The following is a 27,961-nucleotide window of genomic DNA, read 5'->3' on the forward strand; positions in this document are numbered from 1 at the left end:
CTCTTGCAGTGCCATCTCTTGAGTCCTGGTTTCATGTCTAATGCCTCTTCATTGTTTGCATTTGTGTTAGCCAAAACAAATCACCTGGATTTGTTTGGTGTAGTGAATCTACAGATCCTGAATGAGGATTATTTGAGGAGGAAGCTAAAAACTGTGAAGTCAGGGAAGGGCAGTATGCTGTGTCAGGAAAAAAATAAGGAATACTTAGCCAGCTGGTACTCATCTGATTAAACTGCTGGATTTTTCTAAAATGGAAAGTGTGTAGTAGAAACCAAAAGATGAGCCAGGAGGCAATCAGAGACACTTAGCAGCAATGGCAGATCTTACTGGAGTTGACACTATGGTATATGCTTGTGGTCAGTGAGACACTTCAGGTGATGTGAAAGAAAGCCTTTCCTCACATGTTAGAGGAGAGTTGTCAGATCAGGCTTATTTGCATCTTGAATCTGATGACGATATACATAGCAGCACATACTAAACATGATTTGCCAGAGGCCACACATGGCATTTACATTTTGGAGGTAAAGGCGGTTATTACATTAGATGTCAGTTTTAGACTTAATCCAGTCCCGATAACGAGTCACTTTGGTATAGACTCCAGGCTTGTTTTCTTTTCCACAGTCCATTCCCCAGCTTACTATTCCGATAAGATACCAGATATTTCCATCACGTGCTATAACCAGAGGTCCCCCAGAATCACCCTGGCAAGTGGGAAGAAAAAAAAAGATCAATGTGATAAATAAAGGGGTGTCAGAAATACAAGTTAATCAGAATCTGGATGTCTAATAAATTAATATTTTAAGTTGAAATATGAAAAACAAATTCTGTTTTTACTCAGCATTAATTTAATAGTTGAGGTTCTTATTATCTGTTATCTGATTATGTCTGTTTACCTCTATTAATGTCTCTTTCTGTAAGGTAGTGTGACTAAAGTTGAGGTTTCAGTTTTATACTTGTATAGTTTTTAGTTTTGCTTGGTCTCAGCAGACAGCACAAACTGAACCTAGGTCTAAGCATCCATTTATTACATAAATGTGACCTGAAGTATCACTTCTGCCATGAAGCCTCTCCTAAATCTGTTAGGTAGGAATAATCTCATGCTTTGAATCTGAATCCACACCTTGTTCCACCAGTTGATAGGAAGATGTCTGAGGCACTGTATCACTGTGTAGCAATAGGTTTGAGAGGAGAAAGATAGGCAAAGGACATTCCAAATAAATGTGCATTGTTGATTACACACAGGATTTTGCTCCCAAGTGAACTGGTTTGAGTGTAGCAATCAAGAAGACTTCCCTGAGGTATTTAACCCTTTCACAAATGATTTTTAATTTTATCTTTTAGCAATGAATCTATTCACTTAAAAGAAATATTATATGGAAACCCCTTCCAGATGTTTCTTTTAAATAAGAGAGATGATTCTGTTTGAAGTAGGCAGGATTCTTAGAGTCTTGTGCCCTTAAACTCTCTTCCCATCACATACTTCTTAGTACACTCTCTTGCCCAGTGGACAGAGAGTAAGAACTCTGGTCTACCAAAAGCAGTCCTGCTGGTCTACCAAAAACAATTGTCCTGAACTTCTTTCCCAAAGTCCTAAATCCTAATTTAGGTTCTTAGTGTACTAGAGGTGAAGGAAGCAAGGGAGCATGGACCAACAGAATGAGAACATCTGCTCTCTTATGGAATAAACTCAGATACAAGTCTCTATTCAACAGATTCCATTTTTTGTGGAGCTGAGTCTATTTCATATATAGAATTACTAAACCATTGGATTCAGTTTCAAATGCTATAGGTAGAAAGTTTAATTATTTATTTTCAGTCCTTGAAATAGCCCTACTTTACAATGTATTATCTTTAAATGCTTAATGATTAAAATTAATTCTCTGTAAGGAAGGAGATCCAACCAGTCCATCCTAAAGGAGATCAGTCCTGGTTGTCCATTGGAAAGACTGATGCTGAGGCTGAAATTCCAGTACTTTGGCCACTTCATGTGAAGAGTTGACACATTGGAAAAAACCCGGATGCTGGGAGGGATTGGGGGCAGGAGGAGAAGGGGACGACAGAGGATGAGGTGGCTGGATGGCATCACTGACTCGATGCACATGAATTTGGGTGAACTCTGGGAGTTGGTGATGGACAGGGAGGCCTGGCATGCTGCGATTCATGGGGTTGCAAAGGGTCGGACACGACCTAGTGACTGAACTGAACTGAAGGTTGAGGGAAATGTAATTTATTTAATTAGTACGTGATTTGTGAGGTAACACTTTAAAATGAATGTATAGATATTTTCTCTCTTAAGTAGTATAATTCTATGGGATGTACACTATTTAAGTTCAAAGGTTCAAGCACTGGTAGGATGATGCTCTACTGGCCATGGAGGCATCTGCAGGTCCCAGGCCACAGCGCCTTGCAATTAGAGGGATTAGGTACATAACTACAAAGTCTGACTATGGCTCGAAGTGATGATTGTATATCTCTCTGGTTTGGTTTCTGTTATCTACAAGAAATGCTTTTGTTTAATCAGAGCCCACCAGTTTGCAGCTGGTGATTATTCTTTACACATGGCTCTGGGCTTCCCTTGTGGCTCAAATGGTAAAGAATCCACCTGCAATGCGGGAGACCTGGGTTCAATGCCTGCATTGGGAAGATCCCCTGGAGGAGACCACAGCAACCCACTCCAGTGTTCTAGCCTAGATAATCCCCACAGACAGAGGAGCCTGGCGGGTTACAGTCCATAGGGTTGCAAAGAGTTGGACACAACTGAGCGACTAAGCACAGCACTAGATAATAGTAAACAAGGACTATTTATTATGGCTCTTCTGTTCCCTGTAACTTTTTAAAAAAATTTCTGGTCATGCCTGTTTTTTCAAATTTTTCTCATTTTTAAAAATTTTAATTTTATATAGGAGTATAGTTGATTAATAATGTTGTGTTAACTTCAGATGTACAAGAAAGTGATTCAGTTATGCATACACATGTATCTATGCTTTTTCAAATTCTTTTCCCGTTTAGATTATTACAGAATATTGAGCAGAGTCCCCTGTGCTATATGGTAGGTCCTTGTTGGTTATCTGTTTTAAATGTGACCCTGTATACTCTCCTATTCTCTCTCCTCCACAGAGTTAATGTCATAGAGTCACATAAAGTGACATTAGTCTATGTTCAGTCAAGTCATCTCTAGTAACAGACTCATTTTTTAGATGTAAATGTATTCTTACTTCACAGGCATCTAGTTTTCCTTTCAAGAATCCAGCACATATCATTCCTGATGATACAGCTCCACCATATACATGAACTTGATTACAGATATCATTACTTATGATCTCTATTTCAACTTCTCTCAGAGTATTGGGAAAGGGACCTAAAGAGAAAAAAATAAACAGATGAAGAATTTCCATATTATTGCTTATGATAGTTAATTGTTGTTTCTTGCAAATGATGAACCAGTGATAAAACATATTTCTAGAGGTAATATAACTCTGGACTCGATGACAGTGTTCAGATTCAAGTTTTATTTCTAGGATATCTCCTATGTGCTAGGTACCATGCTTGGCACACTGACTCCTACTATCTTATTTAATCCTAGCTACCATCATCAAAGATAGGTGTGAGAATTCTTTTTTTCAGATGAGGAAACCAAAGTTCACCGGGTTTTGAGTCTTAGCTGTGATCACATACTTACATGAAGGATAACGTTAGATTTAAACTTGGGATTCCTCACCACCTGGGATAATCTGTGACAGTTTACCTTACCTTATCTGAAAATCTGCCTCATCATTTGACAAAGCACACAGCTATATAGGCATATCTCAGAGATATTGCAAGTTTGGTCCATACCACCACACTGAAGTTAATATCTTAATATAGCCAGTCATACAATTTTTTTTATTTTACAGTACATATGAAAAGTAATGTTTACAATTTACACTATACTATAGTAAGTGTATAGTGTAAACACTGGAATGGGTGAGTTAAACTCAGATGACCCTTATATCTACTACTGTGGGCAGGAATACCTTAGAAGAAATGGAGTAGCCATCGCGGTTAAAAAAAAAGTCCGAAATGCAGTACTTGGATGCAATCTCACAAACAACAGAATGATCTCTGTTCATTTCCAAGGCAAACCAATCAATATCATGGTGATCCAAGCCTATGCCCCAACCAGTAACACTAAAGAAGTTGAAGTTGAACGGTTCTATGAAGACCTACAGGACCTTTTAGAACTAACACCCAAAAAAGATGTCCTTTTCATTATAGGGGACTGGAATGCAAAAGTAGGAAGTCAAGAAACACCTGGGGTAACAGGCAAATTTGGCCTTGGAGTACGGAATGAAGCAGGGCAAAGGCTCATAGAGTTTTGCCAAGAAAATGCACTGGTCATAGCAAATACCCTCTTCCAACAACACAAGAGAAGACTCTACACATGGACATCACCAGGTGGTCAACACCAAAATCAGATTGATTATATTCTTTGCAGCCAAAGATGGAGAAGCTCTATACAGTCAGCAAAAACAAGACCGGGAGCTGACTGTGGCTCAGATCATGAACTCCTTATTGCCAAATTCAGACTTAAAGAAAGCAGGGAAAACCACTAGACTGTTCAGGTATGACCTAAATCAAATCCCTTATGATTATACAGTGGAAGTGAGAAATAGATTTAGGGGACTAGATCTGATAGACAGTGTACCTGATGAACTATGGACTGAGGTTTGTGACATTGTACAGGAGACAGGGATCAAGACCATCCCCATGGAAAAGAAATGCAAAAAAGCAAAATGGCTGTCTGGGGAGGCCTTACAAATAGCTGTGAAAAGAAGAGAGGTGAAAAGCAAAGGAGAAAAGGAAAGATACAAGCATCTGAATGCAGAGTTCCAAAGAATAGCAAGGAGAGATAAGAAAGCCTTCCTCAGTGATCAATTCAAAGAAATAGAGGAAAATAACAGAATGGGAAAGACTAGAGATCTCTTCAAGAAAATTAGAGATACCAAGGGAATATTTCATGCAAAGATGGGCTTGATAAAGGACAGAAATGACATGGACCTAACAGAAGCAGAAGATATTAAGAAGAGATGGGAAGAATACACAGAAGAACTGTACAAAAAAGATCATCATGATCCAGATAATCACGATGGTATGAACACTCACCTAGAGCCAGACATCCTGGAATGTGAAGTCAAGTGGGCCTTAGAAAGCATCACTACGAACAAAGCTAGTGGAGGTGATGGAATTCCAGTTGATCTCTTTCAAATCCTGAAAGATGATGCTGTGAAAGTGCTGCACTCAATATGCCAGAACATTTGGAAAACTCAGCAGTGGCCACAGGGCTGGCAAAGGTCAGTTTTCATTCCAATCTCAAAGAAAGGCAATGCCAAAGAATGCTCAAACTACCGCACAATTATACTCATCTCACACACTAGTAAAGTAATGCTCAAAATTCTCCAAGCCAGGCTTCAGCAATACGTGAACCGTGAACTTCCAGATGTTCAAGCTGGTTTTAGAAAAGGCAGAGGAACCAGAGATCAAATTGCCAACATCTGCTGGATCATGGAAAAAGCAAGAGAGTTCCAGAAAAACATCTATTTCTGCTTTATTGACTATGCCAAAGCCTTTGCGTGGCTCACAAGAAACTGTGGAAAATTCTGAAAGAGATGGCAACACCAGAACACCTGACCTGCCTCTTGTGAAACCTATATGCAGGTCAGGAAGCAACAGTTAGAACTGGACATGGAACAACAGACTGGTTCCAAATAGGAAAAGGAGTACATCAAGGCTGTATATTGTCACCCTGCTTATTTAACTTATATGCAGACTACATCATGAGAAACGTTGGGTTGGAAGAAGCACAAGCTGGAATCAAGATTGCTGGGAGAAATATCAAACCTCAGATAAGCAGATGACACCACCCTTATGGTAGAAAGTGAAGAGGAACTAAAAAGCCTCTTGATGAAGGTGAAAGAGGAGAGTGAAAAAAGTTGGCTTAAAGCTCAACATTCAGAAAACTAAGATCATGGCATCTGGTTCCATCACTTCATGGAAATAGATGGGGAAACAGTGGAAACAGTGTCAGACTTCATTTTTTTGGGGCTCCAAAATCAGTGCAGATTGTGACTGCAGCCATGAAATTAAAAGATGCTTACTCCTTGGAAGGAAAGTTATGACCAACCTAGATAGCATATTGAAAAGCAGAGACATTACTTTGCCAACAAAGGTCCATCTAGTTAAGGCTATGGTTTTTCCAGTGGTCATGTATGGATGTGAGAGTTGGACTGTGAAGAAAGCTGAGCGCTGAAGAATTGATGCTTTTGAACTGTGGTGTTGGAGAAGACTCTTGAGGGTCCCTTGGACTGCAAGGAGATCCAACCAGTCCATCCTAAAGGAGATCAGTCCTGGATGTTCATTGGAAGGACTGATGCTGAGGCTGAAACTCCAATACTTTGGCCACCTCATGCGAAGAGTTGACTCATTGGAAAAGACCCTGATGCTAAGAGGGAGTGAGGGCAGGTGAAGGGGACAACAGAGGATGCGATGGCTGGATGGCATCACAGACTCGATGCACATGAATTTGGGTGAACTCTGGGAGTTGGTGATGGACAGGGAGGCCTGGCATGCTGCGATTAATTGGGTGGCAAAGAGTCGGACACGACTGAGTTACTGACTGAACTGAACTGAACTGATAGCAAGTGTGCAACAGCATTATTCTAAATATATATATGTATATATATGCACATTAATTTAAAAATCTTATTGCTGGAAAATACTAACTGCTACTTGATAAAGACTCAGATATAAGCTATACTTTGAGCAAGGACACAAACAAGACTGTAATGCCATTATAAGAGTCTATATTGTTGCTTGTATTTTACTCTTGTCTGATTCTTTTGTGACCCCATGTACTAGAGCCCACCAGGTTTTTCTGTCCATTAGATTTTCTAGGCAAGAATACAGGATTAGGTTGCCATTTCCTTCTCCATTGGATATTCCCAACCCAAGGTTGGAACTTGTGTCTCCTGCACTGGCAGGCAAATTCTTTATCCCTGAGCCCCCAGGGAAGCCTATAAGAGTCAGAAATTCAAGAGCAGATTAAATATAAATCCAACCAAGAGACATGGGAACTGGAAACTCAAACCGGGCTCTAAAGTTCTTTCTTTGCAGTTTATTGTATATTATTAAGTGTAGTAAAATGTTATGTCTGTCAAATTTATAAAGTCTCAGGCCCAAAACCTCTTTCATAGATACATGGATACAAAGGGCTCCTTTAATTTTTAGCATCAAGAACACCATTCAAATTGCTTGCTTAAGGTATTTCCATTTAACTGTATTTCTGTACATTACAGAAAGCTTGTCATTATTAGTGTTCACAAGTTACATCCTTTAAGAATCATCAACCATAACAATCTCTGTGTACAAAAGGCAACAAAAGAAAGAAAAACATTATATGGAAAGTTGTTGTTTAGTCACTAAGTTGTGTCTGACTCTTCTGAGACCCCATGGACTGTAGCCTGCTAGGCTCCTCTGTCCATGGGGTTTCTCAGGCAAGAATATTGGAGTAGGTTGTCATTTTTTTTTTTAAAGGAAAGCTATAGCTACATAGATTCCAAAATACCCCATAAAGAAGATAATACATACAGGCACTGTTTAATAGTAGTTTTCAGAATTTACCATTAGTTTAGTCACTCAGTCATGTCCAACTCTTTGCGACCCCATGAACTGCAGCATGCCAAGCTTCCCTGTTGATACAGGGTGATATAAACCCTATCACCAAGGGTTTATATCTTGTTTCAGCCATATTTTTCATGTGACGTCTTGATTTCATCTATTTTCTTTATTTTGATTTTGTATCTTATATCTCTTCCAATGGGGGAGAAGATCCCCTGGAGGAGGGAATGGCAACCCACTCCAGTATTCTTGCCTGGGGAATCCCATGGACAGAGGAGCCTGGCAGGCTATGGTTCAGAGGGTCACAAAGAGTTGGACATGACTGAAGTGACTTAGCATGCACGCATGCCTTCCAATGGAGGATGAGTTTTCTTTTTTCACTTGTACATTTTTACTGAGATACTCACCGTTTGCTTTTAGAGCTCCCCATCCAGTGACAAACACTTTGCTCTCAGGCAAGGCTTCAAAAGTAGCATCTGGGAGACAGACTCTGTGCACCTCATCCGAAAATATGACAGGGGCGGAGAGCTTCACCACAGCGATGTCATTGTCGTGCTTATGGGCAGCATAGTCTTCATGAATGACAACCGACTGCACCTCTCGTCTCATTAGTTGGGGGCTTAGAGTTGTTCCAAAGCTAGCTGTCCAGCGCTTGGGGTTTTCGTAGCTGATCACATATTAAAAGGATTATGATTGGTTTAGATCATTTCTGATCAGAAGTTGCCCAGGACTCTGAATGAGCATGGACATAATGGTGGGAAAGGGCAAATTGTTTAAAGTAGTAGTTGCTTGGGATCCTCCCATTTTCTTTATTTGTGGCTTCTCCCTGGGACTGCTTTGTTTCATTTTGCTGATAATTCTTCCTCATTCTAAAATAGCTTAAAATTACTCTCCTTGAGGGAAAGTTTGCAATTTTTTTAAAGGAAACTTTATTATCACCAGTTTTGGTTGTAAAAGTAATTCAGATTAGTTGAGGAGTATACAAGTAAATAAAAATTAGACATATGTACCCACATGTACACACACATAAGTACTCATATCTGTGCACATAAATGTATGTATATCTATGGAGAAAGAAAAGAGAGAGAGAAGGAGAGAGAAAAGAGAGAGGGAAAGAGAGAGAGATGGAGCCACTTTTATATTGTTTTCACATCCTTCCTTTTCAGTAAATGTTTTATCTAGAATATTTTCCCATTTTATATGAATTTCAATAGGTTTATTGTATCTCTTTAGTATCCCCAAGTGTTCCATATGTTAAGTCACCAAAAAGCATACAAATAATAAAAGCACAGCACCAGACATTCATGTGGGAAAATCAGATGTAAGTTTGAGGGTTGGGATACTATTATCTGAGTTTTATTTTAAGAAATGCACCGTATATTTCAGGAAAACTGGTGTGTGTGTATATGTGTTTAACTTTTGGTGATGTTAACTTGTTTTTAAAGTTGAGGTTGTTAGAGAATCTATATTCAGTTGGAATTGAAAATATTCTGATTTTTTCCTATTCTGCAGTAATTGTTACTTCTTCTAAGTCTGCTGGACAATTATGTATACCATTTTAGGGTCTAAGATGACCAATGAAAAGGGGATAATAATTACAGGATATGAAGGTGAGCAGATGAAATGGTGATCTCTGTTATATATGGAGAGGTTAGCACAGGTGAGGACTTACGAATCAAAGCAATGAGCAGCAGTCAGGAGCCACACCTCACTAATCAAAGTGGCTCCACAGAAATGAATGCCATCAACCTGCAGGCTGGCTTGCCAAGGCCAATCAGCTTTCTTTGCAACACTACCATGGGCAATTCTTTCCATGGATGGGAACTCCCTCCCTAAACCGCAACCTGTCAGAGGGAATTAGATGGTTATTTCCAGAGTTATAAATGTGTGTGAGTATGTTTGGCACATTAAAATGGAAATGTAACCTTGCCTTACCTTAAAAATTAATCAAAACTGCATGACAGAATAATAATTATTCACACTGAGAGAAGGATTAACTTAAAAAAATATTTGATACATCTTATAGCAATTTCACTTTACATTTTTTTTCATATTTTCTGAATTACATTTTTATAGGCAGAAGTTTACCCGAGTGATTTTTGACAATTTTGAGTGTGAAATGTACAGTACTTATAGCAGAAAAATACCATCTTTACTCTTCTAAAATACTTCTCTAATGTTACAAAAAATCATTACGCTACAATAGCATACATGTCAAAGTTCACATATTAAAATTAGAGGATGTCATTAAATTCTAAGAAAAATCTGCTTTAACAAAATGAGCCAAATAAAAACAAATAAGATAAAATGAAAAGGGATTGTTAAAAAAAAAAAAAGTCATCAGCAAAACTTTCTTTGCAGTACAGCAAGTATGTCCATATAGACACTTCCAATTATTAATAGTAATTCTTTCCCCTTGGGGAGAGTTAAATTATGTGTCCATTAGAAGGTGTTATATACTTCTGGGAAAAAGTTTATATGGGAATAGTGATATTCCAGAAGTGTTTTGGGTTCTATTATTTGATTTATATGAGCTTCCCAGGTGGCTCAATGGTAAAGAATCTGCCTGCCAAGGCAGCAGATGTGGGTTAGATCCATGGGTGGGGAAGATACTCTGGAGGAGGAAATGGCAACCCACTTCAATATTGTTACCTGAAAAAGCCCATGGACAGAGGAGACTGGTGCTACAGTCCATGGGGTCATAAAGAGTCAGGCACGACTGAGCACACAGGCAAGAATTTGATTTATGTGCATCTCAATAATAATGTTGAACTTACAGCTGTTCAGGATATGCTCTGCTTGTACATTCTTCATAGCTGTGGGAAAAAACAAGATGATTGGTCAGCAGTGCAACAATTATAATTTAAATACTCTGTCTACACGACATGAATATTTCTATTTTGGAGGAATTGAAGAGTCAATAAATTCTTACTTTAAATAAAATTCTACAAAAAGTAGAGGCCCAGACATAGATTAAACTCTTCTTCTGACTATATGTGGCCTCTGGGAAAATCCTGTTCATAATTATAAAATCATTGGCATGGGGAAGGATATTGTTTGCCATGATGGATGACTACATCTAATTAATTAATCCCACATCAATTTATAAAAATGTAAGTTAAACAGAAGAGGGTGTAGGTAGATATCACCTCACACCTATCAGGAAGGCTAAAATGAAAAATAGTGATGACACCAAATTTTGGCAAAGATGCAGAGAAACTGGGTAACTCACATAATAGGAAATGCAAAATGGTATAGCCACTCTTAGAAATAGTTTGGTAGTTCTTTTCAAAACTAAAAATGTTTTTATCAACTGCAGTTGTACTCTTAGACATTTATCCCAAAGAATGAAGACATTTTCATGAAGAAACTTGGACATGAATGTTTACAGCAGCTTCATTGAGAAGCCAAAAACTTGAAACTACCCAAATGCTCTTCAGCAAATGAGTGGTTAAACAAACTGGAATGCTATGAAAACTGCCTAGCAATAACAAGGAACAAACTATTTATACAACAAGGTGGATGAACCTCAAGCAAAATATGTTGAACAAAAATGGTCAATCTCAAAAGGATACCAAGTATATAATTCTATTTATTTGAAATCTATACAATAATGTAATTACAGAGATGAAAAATGGATTAGTGGTAGTTGGGCTAGGTATAGATAGAGGAAATAGGTGTGGCATTAAAGAATTAACACTAGAGAGCCTTCACATTTTACAGTTAAATATATTGATTCTGGTGGTAGTTATACAATACGTGATAAAATTACCTAGAGCTATGCATACAAATTGATGCTAAAGCTGAAGCTCCAGTACTTTGGCCACCTCATGAGAAGAGTTGACTCATTGGAAAAGACTCTGATGCTGGGAGGGGTTGGGGGCAGGAGGAGAAGGGGATGACAGAGGATGAGATGGCTGGATGGCATCACGGACTCGATGGACATGAGTCTGAGTGAACTCTGGGAGTTGGTGATGGACAGGGAGGCCTGGCTTGCTGCGATTCATGGGGTTGCAAAGAGTCGTACACGACTGAGCGACTGAACTGAACTGAACTGAACTGATACATACAAATCCACACACAAATTAGTTCATATATTATTATGGAATCTGAACGAATTCTGTGGATAGTATCCATTTGAATTTCTTGGTTTAATGTACTGCATTAAGGAAGGCTTGGGGAAGGGTGCAAGTGCATGAGATTTCTCTATAAATTTCTTTGCAACCTCATGTAAATCTATAATTATTTCAAAATAATAATTTAAAAGCCTATCAAACATGCTGGTAGAAAGTCTGAATTATCTTTCTCTTTAAAAATAATATAAAAAGTTTGATGTTTGAAGAGTATACAACAACAACAAAAAAAGAGGTAAGGGAAAAATAGTAAGATATTACAGAGAAATATGAAGTAATTAACAAATAAAAAAAGGGTGTTTTTGAACAGCCCAGCAAATAATGGACTGAAGCCCTAAAAGGACATTTCTCCAAAGAAGACATACAGATGGCCAATAAACACATGAAAAGATAGTCAACATTGCTTATTATTAGAGAAATGGAAATCAAAACTACAATGAGGTATCATCTCCCACCAGTCAGAATGACCATAATCAAAAAATCTATAAACAGTTAATGCTGTAGAGCATGTGGTAAAAAGGAAACTCTTGCACTGCTGGTGGTAACGTAAATGAATATAGCCACTATGGAGAACAGTATGGACATTCCTTAAAACAACAACAACAAAAAAAACCTAGGAATAAAACTACCTTCAGTTCAGTTCAGTTCAGTTGCTCAGTCGTGTCCGACTCTTTGCGACCCCATGAATCGCAGCACGCCAGAACTCCCTGTCCATCACCATCTCCCGGAGTTCACTCAGGCTCATGTCCATCAAGTCAGTGATGCCATCCAGCCATCTCATCCTCTATTGTCCCCTTCTCCTCCTGCTCCCAATCCCTCCCAGCATCAGAGTCTTTTCCGATGAGTCAACCCTTCACATGAGGTGGTCAAAGTACTGGAGCTTCAGCTTTAGCGTCATTCCTTCCAAAGAAATCCAAGGGTTGATCTCCTTCAGAATGGACTGGTTGGATCTCCTTGCAGTCCAAGGGACTCTCAAGAGTCTTCTCCAACTCCACAGTTCAAAAGCATCAATTCTTCGGCACTCAGCCTTCTCACAGTCCAACTCTCACATACACGACTACTGGAAAAACCATAGCCTTGACTAGATGGACCTTTATTGGCAAAGTAATGTCTCTGCTTTTCAGTATGCTATCTAGGTTGGTCATAACTTTTCTTCCAAGGAGTAAGTGTCTTTTAATTTCATGGCTGCAGTCACCATCTGCAGTGATTTTGAAGCCCCCAAAAATAAAGTCTGACACTGTTTCTACTGTTTTCCCATCTATTTCCCATGAAGTGACGGGACTGCATGCCATGATCTTTGTTTTCTGAATGTTGAGCTTTAAGCCAACTTTTTCGCTCTCCTCTTTCACTTTCATCAAGAGGCTTTTAGCTCCTCCTCAGTTTCTGCCTTAAGGGTGGTGTCATCTGCATATCTGAGGTTATTGATGTTTCTCCCGGCAATCTTGATTCCAGCTTGTGTTTCTTCCAGTCCAGCGTTTCTCATGATGTACTCTGCATAGAAGTTAAATAAGCAGGGTGACAATATACAGCCTTGACGTACTCCTTTTCCTATTTGGAACCAGTCTGTTGTTCCATGTCCAGTTCTAACTGTTGCTTCCTGACCTGCACACAGATTTCTCAAGAGGCAGGTTAGCTGGTCTGGTATTCCCATCTCTTTCAGAATTTTCCACAGTTTATTGTGATCCACACAGTCAAAGGTTCTGGGCGTATACCCTGAGAAAACTAAAATTTAAAAAGACTTATGTACCTCCAATATTCAGGGCATCCCTAGTATCGCTAGTAATGAATTCACCTGCAAAGCAGGAGCCACCGGTTCAATCCCTGCATCATGAAGATCCCCTGGAGAAGGGGAGGGCAACCCACTTCAGTATTCCTGCCTGGAGAATCCAGTGGATAGAGGAGCCTGGTGAGAGAGTTTCGTGAAGAGTCCAGTCACTACTGAAGCAACTTAACACACACGCATGCTGCTGCTGCTAAGTTGCTTCAGTCGTCATGTCCGACTCTGTGTGACCCCAAAGATGGCAGCCCACCAGGCTCCCTCATCCCTGAGATTCTCCAGGCAAGAACACTGGACTGGGTGGCCATTTCCTTCTCCAATGCATGAAAGTGAAAAGTAAAAGTGAAGCCACTCAGTCCTGTCTGACTCTTAGCAACCCCATGGACTGCAGCCCACCAGGCTCCTCCGTCCATGGGATTTTCCAGGCAAGAGTACTGGAGTGGGGTGCCATTGCCTTCTCCGCATGCATGCATCCCCAGTGTTCACTGCTGCACTATTTACAATAGCCACGGTATGGATGCAACTTAGATGTCCATCAACAGATGGATGGATAAAGAAGTTGAGATGCACATATATAACGATTACTCAGCCAGGAATGAAGGAATGAATTCGAATCAGTTGAACTGATGTGGATGAACAAAGAGCCTGTACAGAGTGAAGTAAGTCAGAAAGAGAAAGGCAAATGTCATATATTAATGCATATATATGGAATCTAGAAAAATGATTCTGATGAACCTATTTTCAGGGTGGAAATAGAGACTCAGACATAGAACAGACTTGTAGACACAGTAAGGGAAGCAGAGGATGGGACAAATTGAAAGAGTAGCATGGAAACATATACATTATCATATGTAAAATAGATAGCTTGCGGGAAGTTGTTGTGTAACACAAGGAGCTCAACCTGGTGCTCTGTGACAACCTAGAGGGATGGGATAGGTTGAGGGGTGGGAGGGAGGTTCAGGAGAGAGGGAACATACGTATACTTATGGCTGATTCATGTTGTTACATGTCAGAAATAAATAGAGCATTGTAAAGCAATTATCCTCCAGTTAAAATTGACTTTTAAAAAGCATTCTTTTTTATGAATTGCATGATATTTAGAAAATCAGCTTTTTAAAAATTTTGATTTATTGTCATTCCTTTCCGATTTTAACTATTCATTACCCAAAACAAAATTTAGTTGAAAACTAAACTCAAAGCTTCTCCTTGAGCTTTATCATAATCCTGTAAAAAATAACTTTAAAAGACTAAGCTTAACTGATTTCTGCTGGAATCAAGATATTCTCAGATAACTCATTCAATATTTGTGTTTTGGAATCATTTGTGTGTTTAGTTAACAAGCTCTCTATTTTTAAAAGACAGGTTAATCAATTCTCCAACTTCTCAGGATCAACATTGTTAAAGATATCAGAGAAAATCCATTTAATAATACATTACACTAATTTGCTTGTTCTTGTACGTTTCAAAATTTTTACGTTTTCCTAAAGAATAAGTTTCACTTAGTATTTTCATTTTGTGAAACAGGAATTGAGACACAGAGGTCCAACAATTTATCGGAGGCTGCAACTGTTACTGCCAGGACATAGGTCTTCTGGTTTCTAAGTCTTGGTTTCTCTTCACTACCACCTACTGTCCTTCCTGGTGTGCATTCCATGCATTTTCTCTTTATATTATATGTATTTAAATGAGTTCTCTTACCCTATAAAGCGAGACTTTTGTTTTTTAAATGTTATATATATAACCTCTTACTTTCTAAAGCATAGTTGTAAAACTCTTAAGTGAGGAAAGGAAGGATTCCAGGTTCCTCAGTGTTCTGTGGTGTCTGTTAATGTTAAAGCACAACTTTTGTTTCATGCTCACTTTCGAGACCCTGAGTTAGGTTACAGAGTTAAAGACACAACGTTTTGCAAATACCCTGTTCCTGTCCTGTACTGAGTTCTGTGCTAATCTTCTGAAGGTGATTATGTCTACAGAAGACACATTTCCTGTATTCAAGGACTTATCACTCTTTTGCAGAGAAGTACATTCTTAAAAATAATATATGAATTAATTTTCAAGCACCCTGATAAGGACAGAAGTGTCTCTGGATAAATTATGAATCTTAGGAGACCTTCCTGTGGGAATGAGGAATGTCTTAACAGTAATTTGCCTAGACAGGCAGCTGAAAATCTTTGGATGGATGGATCACCAGCAGATGCCTGCATGGACCAGTCCCCCCACCCAGGCAACTCTGTATACAACTTAAATCCACTAACATCACAGAGTGGGAGTAAGAGTCGGGGACAGACACAGAAATGATGGGGTTTCAGCTTCTAACAGTTGTCTTAATGGGAGGTCAAAATCTAAATTTTTTGAAATTAAAATTTTGTACATACCTACACCTCTTTAACAAAATATTTCTTTCAGGAAATCTTTTTTTGCTGTCTAAACCCAGTGTACTAGATTCAGAATCTACCCTATTCTGTTTGTTTGACTAGCAGAACTGAATGCTGAACATCACTTACAGAGACTTCATGTCTTTATCTTCAAGCTGTTTTTCTTCTTTAGTCAAATCCGTGATGCCTTTCTCCTCTTTAATATATTATAATATATCTGCTCTAGCCCTCTAAACAATTTGGGGAAAAAAAGTACCAAGAGAAGACTTATTGGTAACTTGTTAGCTTTTTAATCTCATTTCACACCTTAGTCTGGTAAAATATGAACATTTCAAAGTTAATTTATAGAAGGCTAACAGTAGTCTTCAAATTATAATAAGCTTTGGTTAATCTCAGGCCCCAAACATTCATCACCTAGAAATACGTCTGATGTAAATAAGATGGTATCTTTATGCCTGATACAGGTACTATCAGGGTGTGTCATTTTTCTCTTCCTTTTATTCCCTAGGCCAGTCCTATCCTACATGCCTAGAAAAGGTTATGGGAGTACAAGAAAAAATATCAGATTTCTTTTCACTGGAGCCAAATCATGCTGTACCTCACATATTGTGATATCTGTGTGCAGACCATTCTTACATTTTGAATTCAGATTGGAGAGAGTATTGCATCAGAAAGACCCAAGTACTAAGTATTACCATATCAGTAAGAGAGAGTAGATTTTTATCACATGCATAACATCTATTTCTGCTTCATTGATTACATTAAAGCCTATGACTATGTGGATAAAACAAACTGGTAAATTCTTCAAGAGATGAGAATTCCAGACCATTTTACCTGTCTCCTGAGAAACTTGTATGCAGGACAAGAAGCAACAGTTAGAACCGGATATGGAACAACAGACTGGTTCAAAATTGGGAAAGGAATATGTCAAGGCTATATTGTCACCCTGATTGTTTAACTTCTATGCAGAGTACATCATGTGAAATTCCAGGCTGAATGACTCACAAGCTGGAATCAAGATTGCTGAGAGAAATATCAAGGTTTCAGATATGCCTATGATACAACTCTAGTGGCAGAAAGTGAAAAGGAACTAAAGAGCCTCTTGATGAGGGTGAAAGAGGAGAATGAAAAAGCTGGTTTAAAACTCAATATTCAAAACACTAAGATCATGGCATCTGGTCCATCACTTCCTGGCAGATAGATGGGGGAAAAGTAGAAACAGTGACTGATTGTATTTTCTTGGGCTCCAAAATCACTGTGGACAGTGACTGCAGACACTAAATTAAAAGACACTTGCTCCTTGGATGGAAAGCTATGACAAACCTAGACAGCATATTAAAAAGCAGAGACGTCACTTTGCCAACAAAGGTCCATACAGTCAAAGCTATGGTTTTTCCAGTAGTCACATACAGATGTGAGAGTTGGAACATAAAGAAGGCTGAGCACCAAAGAATTGATCCTTTTGAATTGTGATGTTGGAGAAGACTCTTGAGATCCCTTGGACAGTAAGGAGATCAAACCAGTCAATCCTAAAGGAAATTAATCCTGAATATTCACTGGAAGGACTAGTGTTAAAGCTGAAACTCCAATATTTTGGCCACCTGATGTGAAAAGCCACCTCATTGGAAAAGACCCTAATGCTGGGAAAGATTAAGGGCAGGACGACAAGTGGGCAGCAGAGTTAGATGGTTGGATGGCATCACAGACTCAATGGATACGGATCTGAATAAACTCTGGAAGATAGTGAAGGACAGGGAAGACTGGCATGCTGCAGTTCATGGGGTCACAGAGAGTTGGACAAGACTTAGCAACTGAACAAAAACAACAATGCTTAATTAGTTCAAAAAATTCCACTAAAATATTTTTTAAACAGTAAGACATACTACGCTATTTGGATTATCATATTATCCTTGTCTTACAATTGTGTCCATACTAACCAAAGGAAGTGTTGATCGTGTGGAGATTTGTTTATTATCAAGTAAATAAGAGACTTACAAATAAAAGTGATTTAATTTTATGGTTAAATAAAGATTTCTCTGTAGATGAGAAGACTGTTAAAATGATAAACTGTAACAAAGAAAGAAAAATGGTATTTCTTGCCTTTAAGATAGGGCAATGAAGTATCTATCTTCAAGAAGCTTTCATTTAATTTCAACTTCTGATGCAAAATGCTATCAGCTTCTCTTTTTATTGTGTCTGCATTGTTAGAGGTAAACTGAAATTTGAGCAATACGTTTATTTTCAAACCATTATTACTTGGCCTGAAAAACAAAAATATCAGAATAAATGAGTGAGGATGTAGCATAGTAACTACTATTTTATAACTTATTACATAATTATAGTTATATATTCAAGAAAATACAACATAAATATTGTATACTCTTCATTGTCATGGATGTTTTCCCTTTCTGTATCATATAGGTGTTAATACCTGAATTACTCCTAGTTTGTAAAACTTGATCATATTTAGGGAGGGGAGAGTATCTGAAAATGGTAAAATCTTTTTTTTTTTCTGGACAAATAAAAGCACTTGTTAAATTCATCAACCTTGTATTTTATTCTTGATTAAAAAATCCATTATATTTATTTATTGTTTAAAAATGTAAGTAAAACTGAGAGAAGTTTTTAATGATTGTAAGAATCTTTAACTGAAATACAAAAAACTTTTAAAGGACAACCAGTAGAATATCTTTCATCACTACCCAAGTTACAGCACTCTCCCTAAATGTACTCTGTAAAGGAGAAATAACAATTAAATGCAATAATATTAACTTATTTTTACTCTCATTATATCTTAATTTTTTATATCATATCCAGAAAGCAAATAATTGAAGAAAAACTAAATAATACAAAGTTGCCTTTTCATCAAAGTAATTAGCTATAATTACCTAACATTGAAAACATGAGACTTGATGTAATGATGATTTAAACTGGATCTTTGAAATATCTCATCTATCTGAGAAAAGAAAAAAAAAATGTAGAACTTTGTTAAATATGAATTTTGCACATTTCAGTATATTACAAAAATGCTTGTATAAAATGTACAGTGATTCAAATAGCATTTACTTCTAAGTTTGTTTGCAGCTATGCCCAGAAAGCTCATTTGGGCATCATCTGGTTATAAAGGTCATCTCTGCAACTGAATGTTGGTATTTGAATAAATTATCACCTGGTTAAAGATGAATGATAATGAGTTGAATGAAGTCATATATTTCAACAGCCAGTACAGAGACTGAATTTCATTGAAAACTTGCTATGAATGGACTTAACAACCACTAACATTCAAACATAATTATCATCCCCATGAGTGTGATTAAAAATAAACTTTTTAGGCTTTGGTGAAAATTTATAGGCTGTGTTTTGAAACTGTGGTAAATGGGGAAGAGGAGGAAAATGTGTATTTTGGGGAACACTTTTAAAAAATTAATATACTTATCAAGAAAAAGGCATCAAACCTTTACCTAGACTCATATAATAAAATAGTATATATTCTGCACCAGTTTTTTTTCCCCTAAGTATTTGCTTAGAATGTATTTTTGGAAAGGCACACCGATCCCACCCAGCTGCATCCTTCAACTCATTTTATCAGCTTCTGCTTTTGGTTGGGAAAGATCTAAAAACGTATTTCTAAACCTGGCAAAGATCTGCCATCTTTGGTCAATGCTATATTCCGTAGAATCTGTGTATAAACTGAAGTCTTCAGTGAAAGAGCTAGTCTGTGTGTTTCTGTGGTATATTTTCAGAAATAAAATGTTCAGTATAAGTTGCCTAAATCGGGTCATGCACACAGTAGGTGCTTACTATATTGTATGTGGTAATGTTTGTACCTAACTAAGTTATATCTCCAGATAAATCTAATATATATATTTTTGTGTGTGTGTATTTGAGCTACCTGTTTATCTCTTGGGCTTATGTTGTTCAGCATATGGTACAATTATCCTTTGTCCAATGTATTGTTCCAATCTTCCTGAGATAGTTTGAGTTGCCAGGATTAGCAAATAAAAATATAGTTAAGCTTTAACTTCAGATAAACAATGATTTTTTTAGTATAAGCATAAAATATATACTCAGGAGAATCTGAAATTAAAATCTAACTGGGCATTCTTTGTTTTTCTGGCAACCCTAACATAACTGCAATTTTGTATGTTCTCAAATTGCCTCTTATTATAATTTAAACTCCCTCATTAATAATATTGTCAGGTAGGAATGATGGCAGAAAAGCTCAGACTTACCTTATTACTGATTTTTCGTTTCAGGTCTGTCCTATTTTTTGAATGTTCTACTGAAAAATCAGGATTATATTCAATACTAGGGATCTGGAAGGAAGTTTGGTAATAATGAACCTTCTGATCTGGAAAGGAAAACAAAAATGTATCATTTGAGTTGTATAACTATCAGAAGGGATGATATGCGGAAAACTCCTGTAACTGACAAGTTGTTGGGAATTAAACACAACAGCTGTAGCTGTTTAACCTTTATTAAGATCACACATTCTCATAGTCACATGGTTGTCAGTTGTATCCTGACACAATTACCACCTATAAGTGGTAACTCATAAATTTAAGCTCTTAATTAAATAATAATAGTAGAATGTATTATATTGAAAAAGCTGACCTAAAAGTTAGAATTGCTACTAAAATAACATTTTGCTCTCAGTACATTAAGTATTATTAAACCATACAATAACATATGATATGACTCTACTGCACTGTTTGAGAGAAAATATTATATGAATCAAGTCAAATTTTAAATGCTAGAAGTAATTTTTACACATAAATGTTTACATTTCCCAAATGTAGACAAATTTATGAAATAAATATTGGATTATACAAAGTATATATACATCTATATAAACTATTATTGCAATAAAAATTGCATTTGAAAATATTAGAAAAGGATTTCTAAAATATTAAGATTTTAAAATCAATTGTCTAGGTCTTTAAATTTTCAAAATAATGCAATCAGATTCTTACCAAATACCAAAAAATAAACAGGGAGACCGATGATTACTGCTAGAACCAACACAACAGCTGTAATAATAAGGGCAATCATCCATGGTTTCAGTGAATATGTTCTTCTACCAAGAATTGATGGCCTTTTGAGAAAGAGTTGTATGTTACAAACAAATAGAACTTAAACATTAGAATCTCAATTTCATATAGCTTAGGTATAGAATATTTTTTCTGGAATTCATAGTTAGCCCTTATTGCACTTAGTAACATTTGAATATATTTTTCTATAAAAAATTAGAAAAAATACCATTAAAGGTCTCATTGGCCTTTGACTTTACATTTCTATTTTAAAAATTCAGAATTGTAGTGTAGCTGACTACTATTTCCTTTGTTTCTGGTTAATGATACTAGATGTTCTGAAATATTTTTGTTTTTGTAAATGAACTAATACCTCATATTTGGTTTATGTGCCTCAAATCATATGAGCCTCGAAGAGTGAGGGCTTCTGGTACACTCCTTTTGTTCTAACATGAACAGTCAGACTCAGAGAGATTACTAAATCCTCAAATTGGATATTGGAGGAATTGGCACTAGAACATGGGTTCTGGGACCCTTTCACACTTCTTAAACCCATAACCCTTATTTATAAGACAAGTAATCTATAATGCATATGAAGAGCATCTGAAATAGGACAGGTTGAAGAAAATAAAACAGAATGGAACTATAAGGAAAAAAATAATATGTGAACCAAAATGATATCATTTACATGATAAACAAATTAATAGTGATAGCTTGACATTTTGGACCAAGGAACTATGTGGTGTGAGAACCACTAGTGTTATATAATAAACATCTATGTCATAAGATGATGAGATTTTAAACTTGTGACTTTTATAGGTGATGTTGCACAGGATAAGGACAGATTTATTTGAATAAATAATCAATTTAAAGAAAAATATTAAGACAGTAATATATTGAAATATATATGCTTCCCTGGTGGCTCAGAGGTTAAAGTGTCTGCCTGCAATATGGGAGACCTGGGTTCAATCCCTGGGTCAGGAAGATCCCCTGGAGAAAGAAATGGCAACCCATTCCAGTATTCTTGCCTGGAGAATCCCATGGACAGAGGAATTTGGTGGGCTACGGTCCACGGGGTCACAAAAGAGTCAGACACAACTTCACTTTCACTTTTCATATTGAAATATATTGAAAATATAATGGAAAGAATGAAAGTGGAATGTGAATGACTGATATTTGGGAAAATTTTGTGGAAGTGGGAAGATGTGGCAAAGCCTGTCTCCATCCTAATGCCAGGGCCTAGATTCTAAGGACTAACTGAACAATGACAGGGTTGTGATGAACATGGATGGTCTGGGAGGATCTAATCTATGGGAGAACTGAACAGGAATATCCTTTAGAAAGTTAAAGGTACCAGTTCTTGTTCTGTTAAAAATTATACATGGAAAAGAAGAACAAGGAATTTTCTTCCCTGGAGTTGGTAGCTGGTGGAAAATAGGTCCCAGCTAAAAAATTAAAGATATTAACTGAGGTGTGCCTTTTGGCATCAGCGATCTGAAAGGATCAGGGATGCTTGATGCTTTCAAAATGTGGTGCTGGAAAAGTCTCTTGAGAGTCCCTTGGACTGCGAAGAGATCAAACCAGTCATTCCTAAAGGAAATCAATCCTGAATATTCACTGGAAGGACTGGTGCTGAAGCTGAAGCTCCAAAATTTTGACCACCTGTTGTGAAGAGCCAACTCTCTGGAAAAGACCCCGATGCTAGAAAAGACTGAGGGCAGGAAAAGGGGGTGGCAGAGGATAAGATGGTTAGATAGCATCACTGACTCAAGGTCATGAATTTGTGCAAACTCAGAGAGATAGTTTAGACAGAGGAGGCTGGTGGGCTGCAGTCTATGAGGTTGTGAAGAGTTGGACAAGACTCAGTGACTAAAAAACAATAGCAACAATGTGTCTTTGTATCTGGGCAAGAAGATAGAGGCAGTTTCCCCACTCAGAACCATCCACCTGACCTCTTGTAAGTATCTCAGGTAGCACCAAATCTGAGTTCTTCTGTGTTTCTGGAAGGATCTAAAGTTAAAGTTACTCTGGCCTTCTACTCTTTGGTTGCTGGGAAGAGTATTACATCTGCAAACATTTGAAGTATCAATAAAAGAGCTGGGATGCTGCCTGGGCCCAGGCAAGTGCTGCTGAATGTATTCATCACATTTATTAATAGAAGATCATGGGCAATCATGAACTCAGCTGAGATTTGCTGAGTTCCTTCTGTGTGTCACTTTCTGCTTGAGACTCAAAACTGAATGTGTGATCTAGAAACATATTAAGTAACTACTGTAGTAGCAGTGATACATGTCATGATGGAATGATGCCTGGTACGCGATGGAAGCTGAGTGGGTACGTGGTTTTGCCTTAGAGAAGCTGTCTTGTGAACTGCTTCTTGAAGGCTGAGAAGGAAGTCTGCCTGGATGTATCACAGGCAGAGGGAATAGTATAAATTAAGGTGACATGAGATAAGGACAAGAATGTCTCAAGAACATACTTGAGAAAGTAGAGTTCGTAAATGAGAATGGAGGTGAAGTTAATTAAGAGAGAGCAATTAGTTAGCTTGGTGGATATTTATTGAGCAGTACTATGTTTGGAAATGGCTACCCACTCCTGTATTCTTGCCTGGGAAATCCCATGGACAGAAGAGCCTGGAGGTCTATAGTCCATTGAGTTGCAAAGAGTCAGACATGACTGAGTGACTAACTTATTTACATATGTATGAAATGCAGGGGAACATAGAAAAGAATCTTCAATATTCCCCTCCAGGAACTTACAGTATTTTAAAGGAGGAGCGTAATGTAACACATTGTACCAGATTTGCAGAACGTTTCTAATAGAATTTCAGAGAAGAACTAATGATTTCTCCTTGGAGGAAATAATGGCTGAAAAATAATGATACTTTTTTAAAACTTGAAAATGCTAGATCCATCTTCTCATTCTTTCCCCCTCTGTATCAGATATAGAAAACCATTCATAAAGAGGGAGATTGTTTTGCAACAGAATTCTCATCATCAAAATGATGTGGTTTCCTGTTGAACTGTTTGAACTCCAGAAAATCACTGTGACTTACTTACCATTTTATGTAAGGATCATAAGTGAAAACTTGTTTGAGTTCGTTTCCTTAACCATGCAGAAAGTGAAAGTGTTAGTTGCTCAGTTGTGTCCGATTCTTTGTGACCCTATGGACTGTAGCCCACCAGGCTCCTCTGTCCATGGAATTCTCCAGGCAAGAACACTGGAGTGGGTTGCCATTTTCTTCTCCAGGGAATCTTCCCAAGCTAGGGATCGAACCCGGGTTTCCCTCATTTCAGGCAGATTCTTTACTGTCTGAGCTACCAGGAAACCATGCTGACATACCCTAAAATATTTATTAATATATGTTTTTGTTTTAAATAAAACAATGCTTTATTCCTGATTTATTTTAGTTCTAATGGAATTTTATCTCAAACATTGACTAATTTCAATGACTAATTTCAGTATTTTTTTGATATTGGTAGAGATTATACCTCATAGGTTCTTGGTAGATATTTGTTTACTAAGTAAAATATTGTGTATAAGGTAGAAGCAACCCTAAACTACTTGCAACAGAAAAACTATTTTTAGTAGAGTTTTGCTAGAGATGAGTTACCTCAAACATGGCAGGAGGAAAAATCAGATTAAGCACTTATTTGGAATCAAGAAACAATTGTACATTTTGTACTTAAAAATCGCTAATGGGCAGCTTTCCCCTCTTCCCTTCTTGGTTTCTACTTCCCCCAACCCTTCAGATACAAAGAATTTAATTTTGGTCAGACTGTTCCAATAAGATGACTAAACAGGTTCCCTGTAGTTAGGAAAATCCAGCCTTAGAAAAGACTTTGACATCCAAACAAAATAAAAATTTAAGTGACCTCACCTTTGAGGCATTCACATCAAAGTGAAGATGAGCAGTGACAAAAGCTATCCTTTCAGCAGGCTTTAGAAAGCCTTTCACAAAGAGTCAAAGTATTTTCGAAAAGTGTCATCTTTTTAATCCCTTCTCTTGTTGTTCAGTCGTCCAGTCATGTCCAACTCTTTGCAACCCCATGAACTGCAGCATGCCAGGCCTTCCTGTCCTTCATCACCTCCCGGAGTTTGCCCAAGTTCATGCTCATTACATCAGTGATGCTGTCCAGCCATCTCATCCTTTGATGCTCTCTACTTTTGTTTAAATTCTGAGGGGGCTTATCAACCAGACTGGCTTACCACTTAGTGGTAAAGAATCTGCCTACCAATTCAGGAGAGACAGGTTTGATCCCTGGGTCATGAAGATCCTCTGGAGGAGGAAATGGCAACTCACTCCAGTGTTCTTGCCTAGGAAATCCCACGGACAGAGGAGCCTGGTGGGCTATAGTCCATAGGGTCTCAAAGAGTAAGTTGTGACTGAGCACTCACAGACACATTATCCAGACTATCCCATGCGGAGGTATTCAACCAAACTTCAGAATAGAAAGAACTTATCCTTTTCTTTTCATTATCAACCATTCTCTTTCAATGTTACAACCTTTACCAAGGTACATCTTCAGGTTATTTCACCTTACATGGCTCTCTGAGCATCTATTATTTTTCCTGGAGCTTTTGCAAATGCTTTATTTAATCAAAATGTTTGTCAGTCAGTGAATCAAGGTGCATGCATGCTAAGTCACTTCAGTTGTGTCCTACTCTTTGTCACCCCATAGACTGTAAGTCTCCAGGCTCCTCTGTCCATGGGATTTTGTAGGCAAAAATACTGGAGTGGTTGTCATGCCCTTCTCCAGGGGATCTTCCTGATCCAGGGATCGAACCCATTTCTCTTATGTCTCCTGCATCAGCAGGCAGGTTCTTAACCACTTGCACCATGTGGGAAGCCCAATAATTCAAATGAGGAATAAAGTGATTTTTCTGCACAGCAGCCACAACATGATTTGAAGGGCTTCTGGTCTCTGAGAGAGGTTACTCAGCAGAGCAGTTAAGAGAATAGTTTCTGTAGCCAGCCTACCTGAGTTTTTATCCTGACTCCCCGCTGCAGGACCTTTGTGCCATTCAACTTCTTTGTGCCTCAGCTTCCTTATGGTAAGATAAAAGTAATAATACCCACCTTGTGGGATTTATTGAAAATATTAAATGAGTTAATATATGAAAAGTCACTTAGAACTGTATCTAAAACAAGGTGAGGACTTAGGAGTTTGGATTATTTTCTTTTTTTTATTATTGAAAGCAACTGAAAATGTTAGCAAGGAGTTTGTACATAAATGGAGTGGAGTGAGCTGGTGGAAAGTTTATACTAGATATTGGATGTGCTGTTCATGAAAGAAAAAAGTGAGAACTGGTGTCCAGGACTTCAGAATCTGAGTGATGACACTAGGCACAAAATACACAGAGACAGGGAAGCAGTTTGGGAGACTAGCAAAGCCCCGATTTTACCCGTGGAGAGTTCCAGCAGATAAAATCGTTCTATCTGGGTTGAGGAAGGACTTTAGAGCCTTCAAGAGAAATCACAGGATTCAGAAGTAGACACTATGTGGTGAACACATTTTGATGCTCACATGGTGAGCATCCATGAGGAAAGAATTACTGGGCAAAAATAATGGGTATGGGAAAATTCAAGGCAAAATAATACAGATAAGTCATCTAGCTGGGGTTTTAATTCATCACCTGAGGAAGATGGAATAACTCTGGAAGAAAATTGTTATGCAAATATCCGTAGGCGGTGGTGTTATTACTCATAATAACAGTGGCTGAACAATGATAATAATGATCATTTCAATTGTACCACCAGACATTATGAGACTTTCAGTAAATCTGTAATGTGGATAGACTTATTCAAAGTTGTGTAAAAGATTAAGTGATTTGCACTTTCTTTTATGCTTCATTTTCTGACAAGCTGTGTGTATTGTTTACATAACCCCACATAATGCAAATAAGAAAGATGTAATGTTTCATAGATAAGTTGATGGATGTCATAATTAAAATGTAATTAAAATAATTAGTGTTTTAGTTGATAAGAGTCCAAAAGCAAATAAACAAGGTCAGAGAGTGTTACTCTTCAGAGCTCTGCTCATTAATGCAAATTTACATGGTGAAACTCTATGAGAAGCTGTTCCTTGAAGAGAATTTTAGAACACTGAGGTCATTAAAGCCTGATGAAAACCAAAAAGAGGGCATATGCCATTGACCTGGGCTGTTGAAGAAGATTGCTGGAGCAGTACTTCCCACCCACTTTGGCTTCAATTTTTCCTGATTTCCTACTAATGTTTTCAATTAAGCATCATTTATCTTTAATCATGTCTCTTCCTACTGATATTTATGAATAAATTTTGACCTCTGCAAGGACACAGGGCTTCTCTGAACATTGAAATATGTCCTAACATGTTAGCTACAAATCCTTCCTAATGAAAGAGTTTGGTCACTATATCTGAGCATTGGGAGATAGTTTTATTTGAAAAAATAAAGCTTAAAACATGAAAAGACAATTAACTGAGGATTTTCTTGAGTCAGAAAGAATTACTGATGGAACTGTTTGATACTGCTATAGAGGTCTCATGAACGCCAAATTGGGGGGATGGTGAGAGGCAGGTAACTGACAGCTTCCGTGAACAATAGCTCTCAGGAGCTTTTATATTTAATGAAAACACCCTTTTGAGCTTCTAGAACTTTTTGGTGTCTTCCCTCCTTCTTCTTTCTTTTTGTCTCTTTCCTTCCTTTATTTCTTTAACAGCTTTATTGAGATGTAATTCACATACCATACAGTTCACTCACTTAAAGTATGCAGTTCAGTTGTTCTCAGTGTGTTCACAAAAGTTGTGCCACCATCATCACAATCAATTTTCAAACATTTCATCACCCCAAACAGAAACACCATACCCACTAATAGTCATTCTCTGTTTTCCCCTAACCCTTCACTGTAGACAACCACTAATCTACTTTCTGTCTCTGTGGATTTGTTTATTATGGATATTTCATATAAATAAAATCATATGAAGTCTTTGCTATCTGTCTTCTTTCACTTAA

The 27,961-nt window shown here is 37.6% G+C and overlaps 1 protein-coding gene across 1 annotated transcript; it reads right to left on the reverse strand.

The window, feature by feature from the left end:
- Positions 1-539: 539 nt before the first annotated feature.
- LOC128049526 (transmembrane protease serine 11G-like) lies at positions 540-27,812 on the reverse strand. Its single transcript, XM_052641767.1, has 10 exons — positions 27,710-27,812; positions 20,912-21,070; positions 20,171-20,289; positions 18,827-18,894; positions 18,039-18,199; positions 10,431-10,469; positions 9,326-9,497; positions 8,061-8,320; positions 3,216-3,358; positions 540-701 (listed from the first exon to the last, which is right to left on the reverse strand). The coding sequence occupies exons 1-10, from the start codon at positions 27,810-27,812 to the stop codon at positions 540-542; spliced, it is 1,386 nt and encodes a 461-aa protein (XP_052497727.1).
- Positions 27,813-27,961: the final 149 nt, after the last annotated feature.

Source organism: Budorcas taxicolor, chromosome 6, assembly GCF_023091745.1.
Source record: "Budorcas taxicolor isolate Tak-1 chromosome 6, Takin1.1, whole genome shotgun sequence".
NCBI lineage: Eukaryota > Metazoa > Chordata > Mammalia > Artiodactyla > Bovidae > Budorcas > Budorcas taxicolor.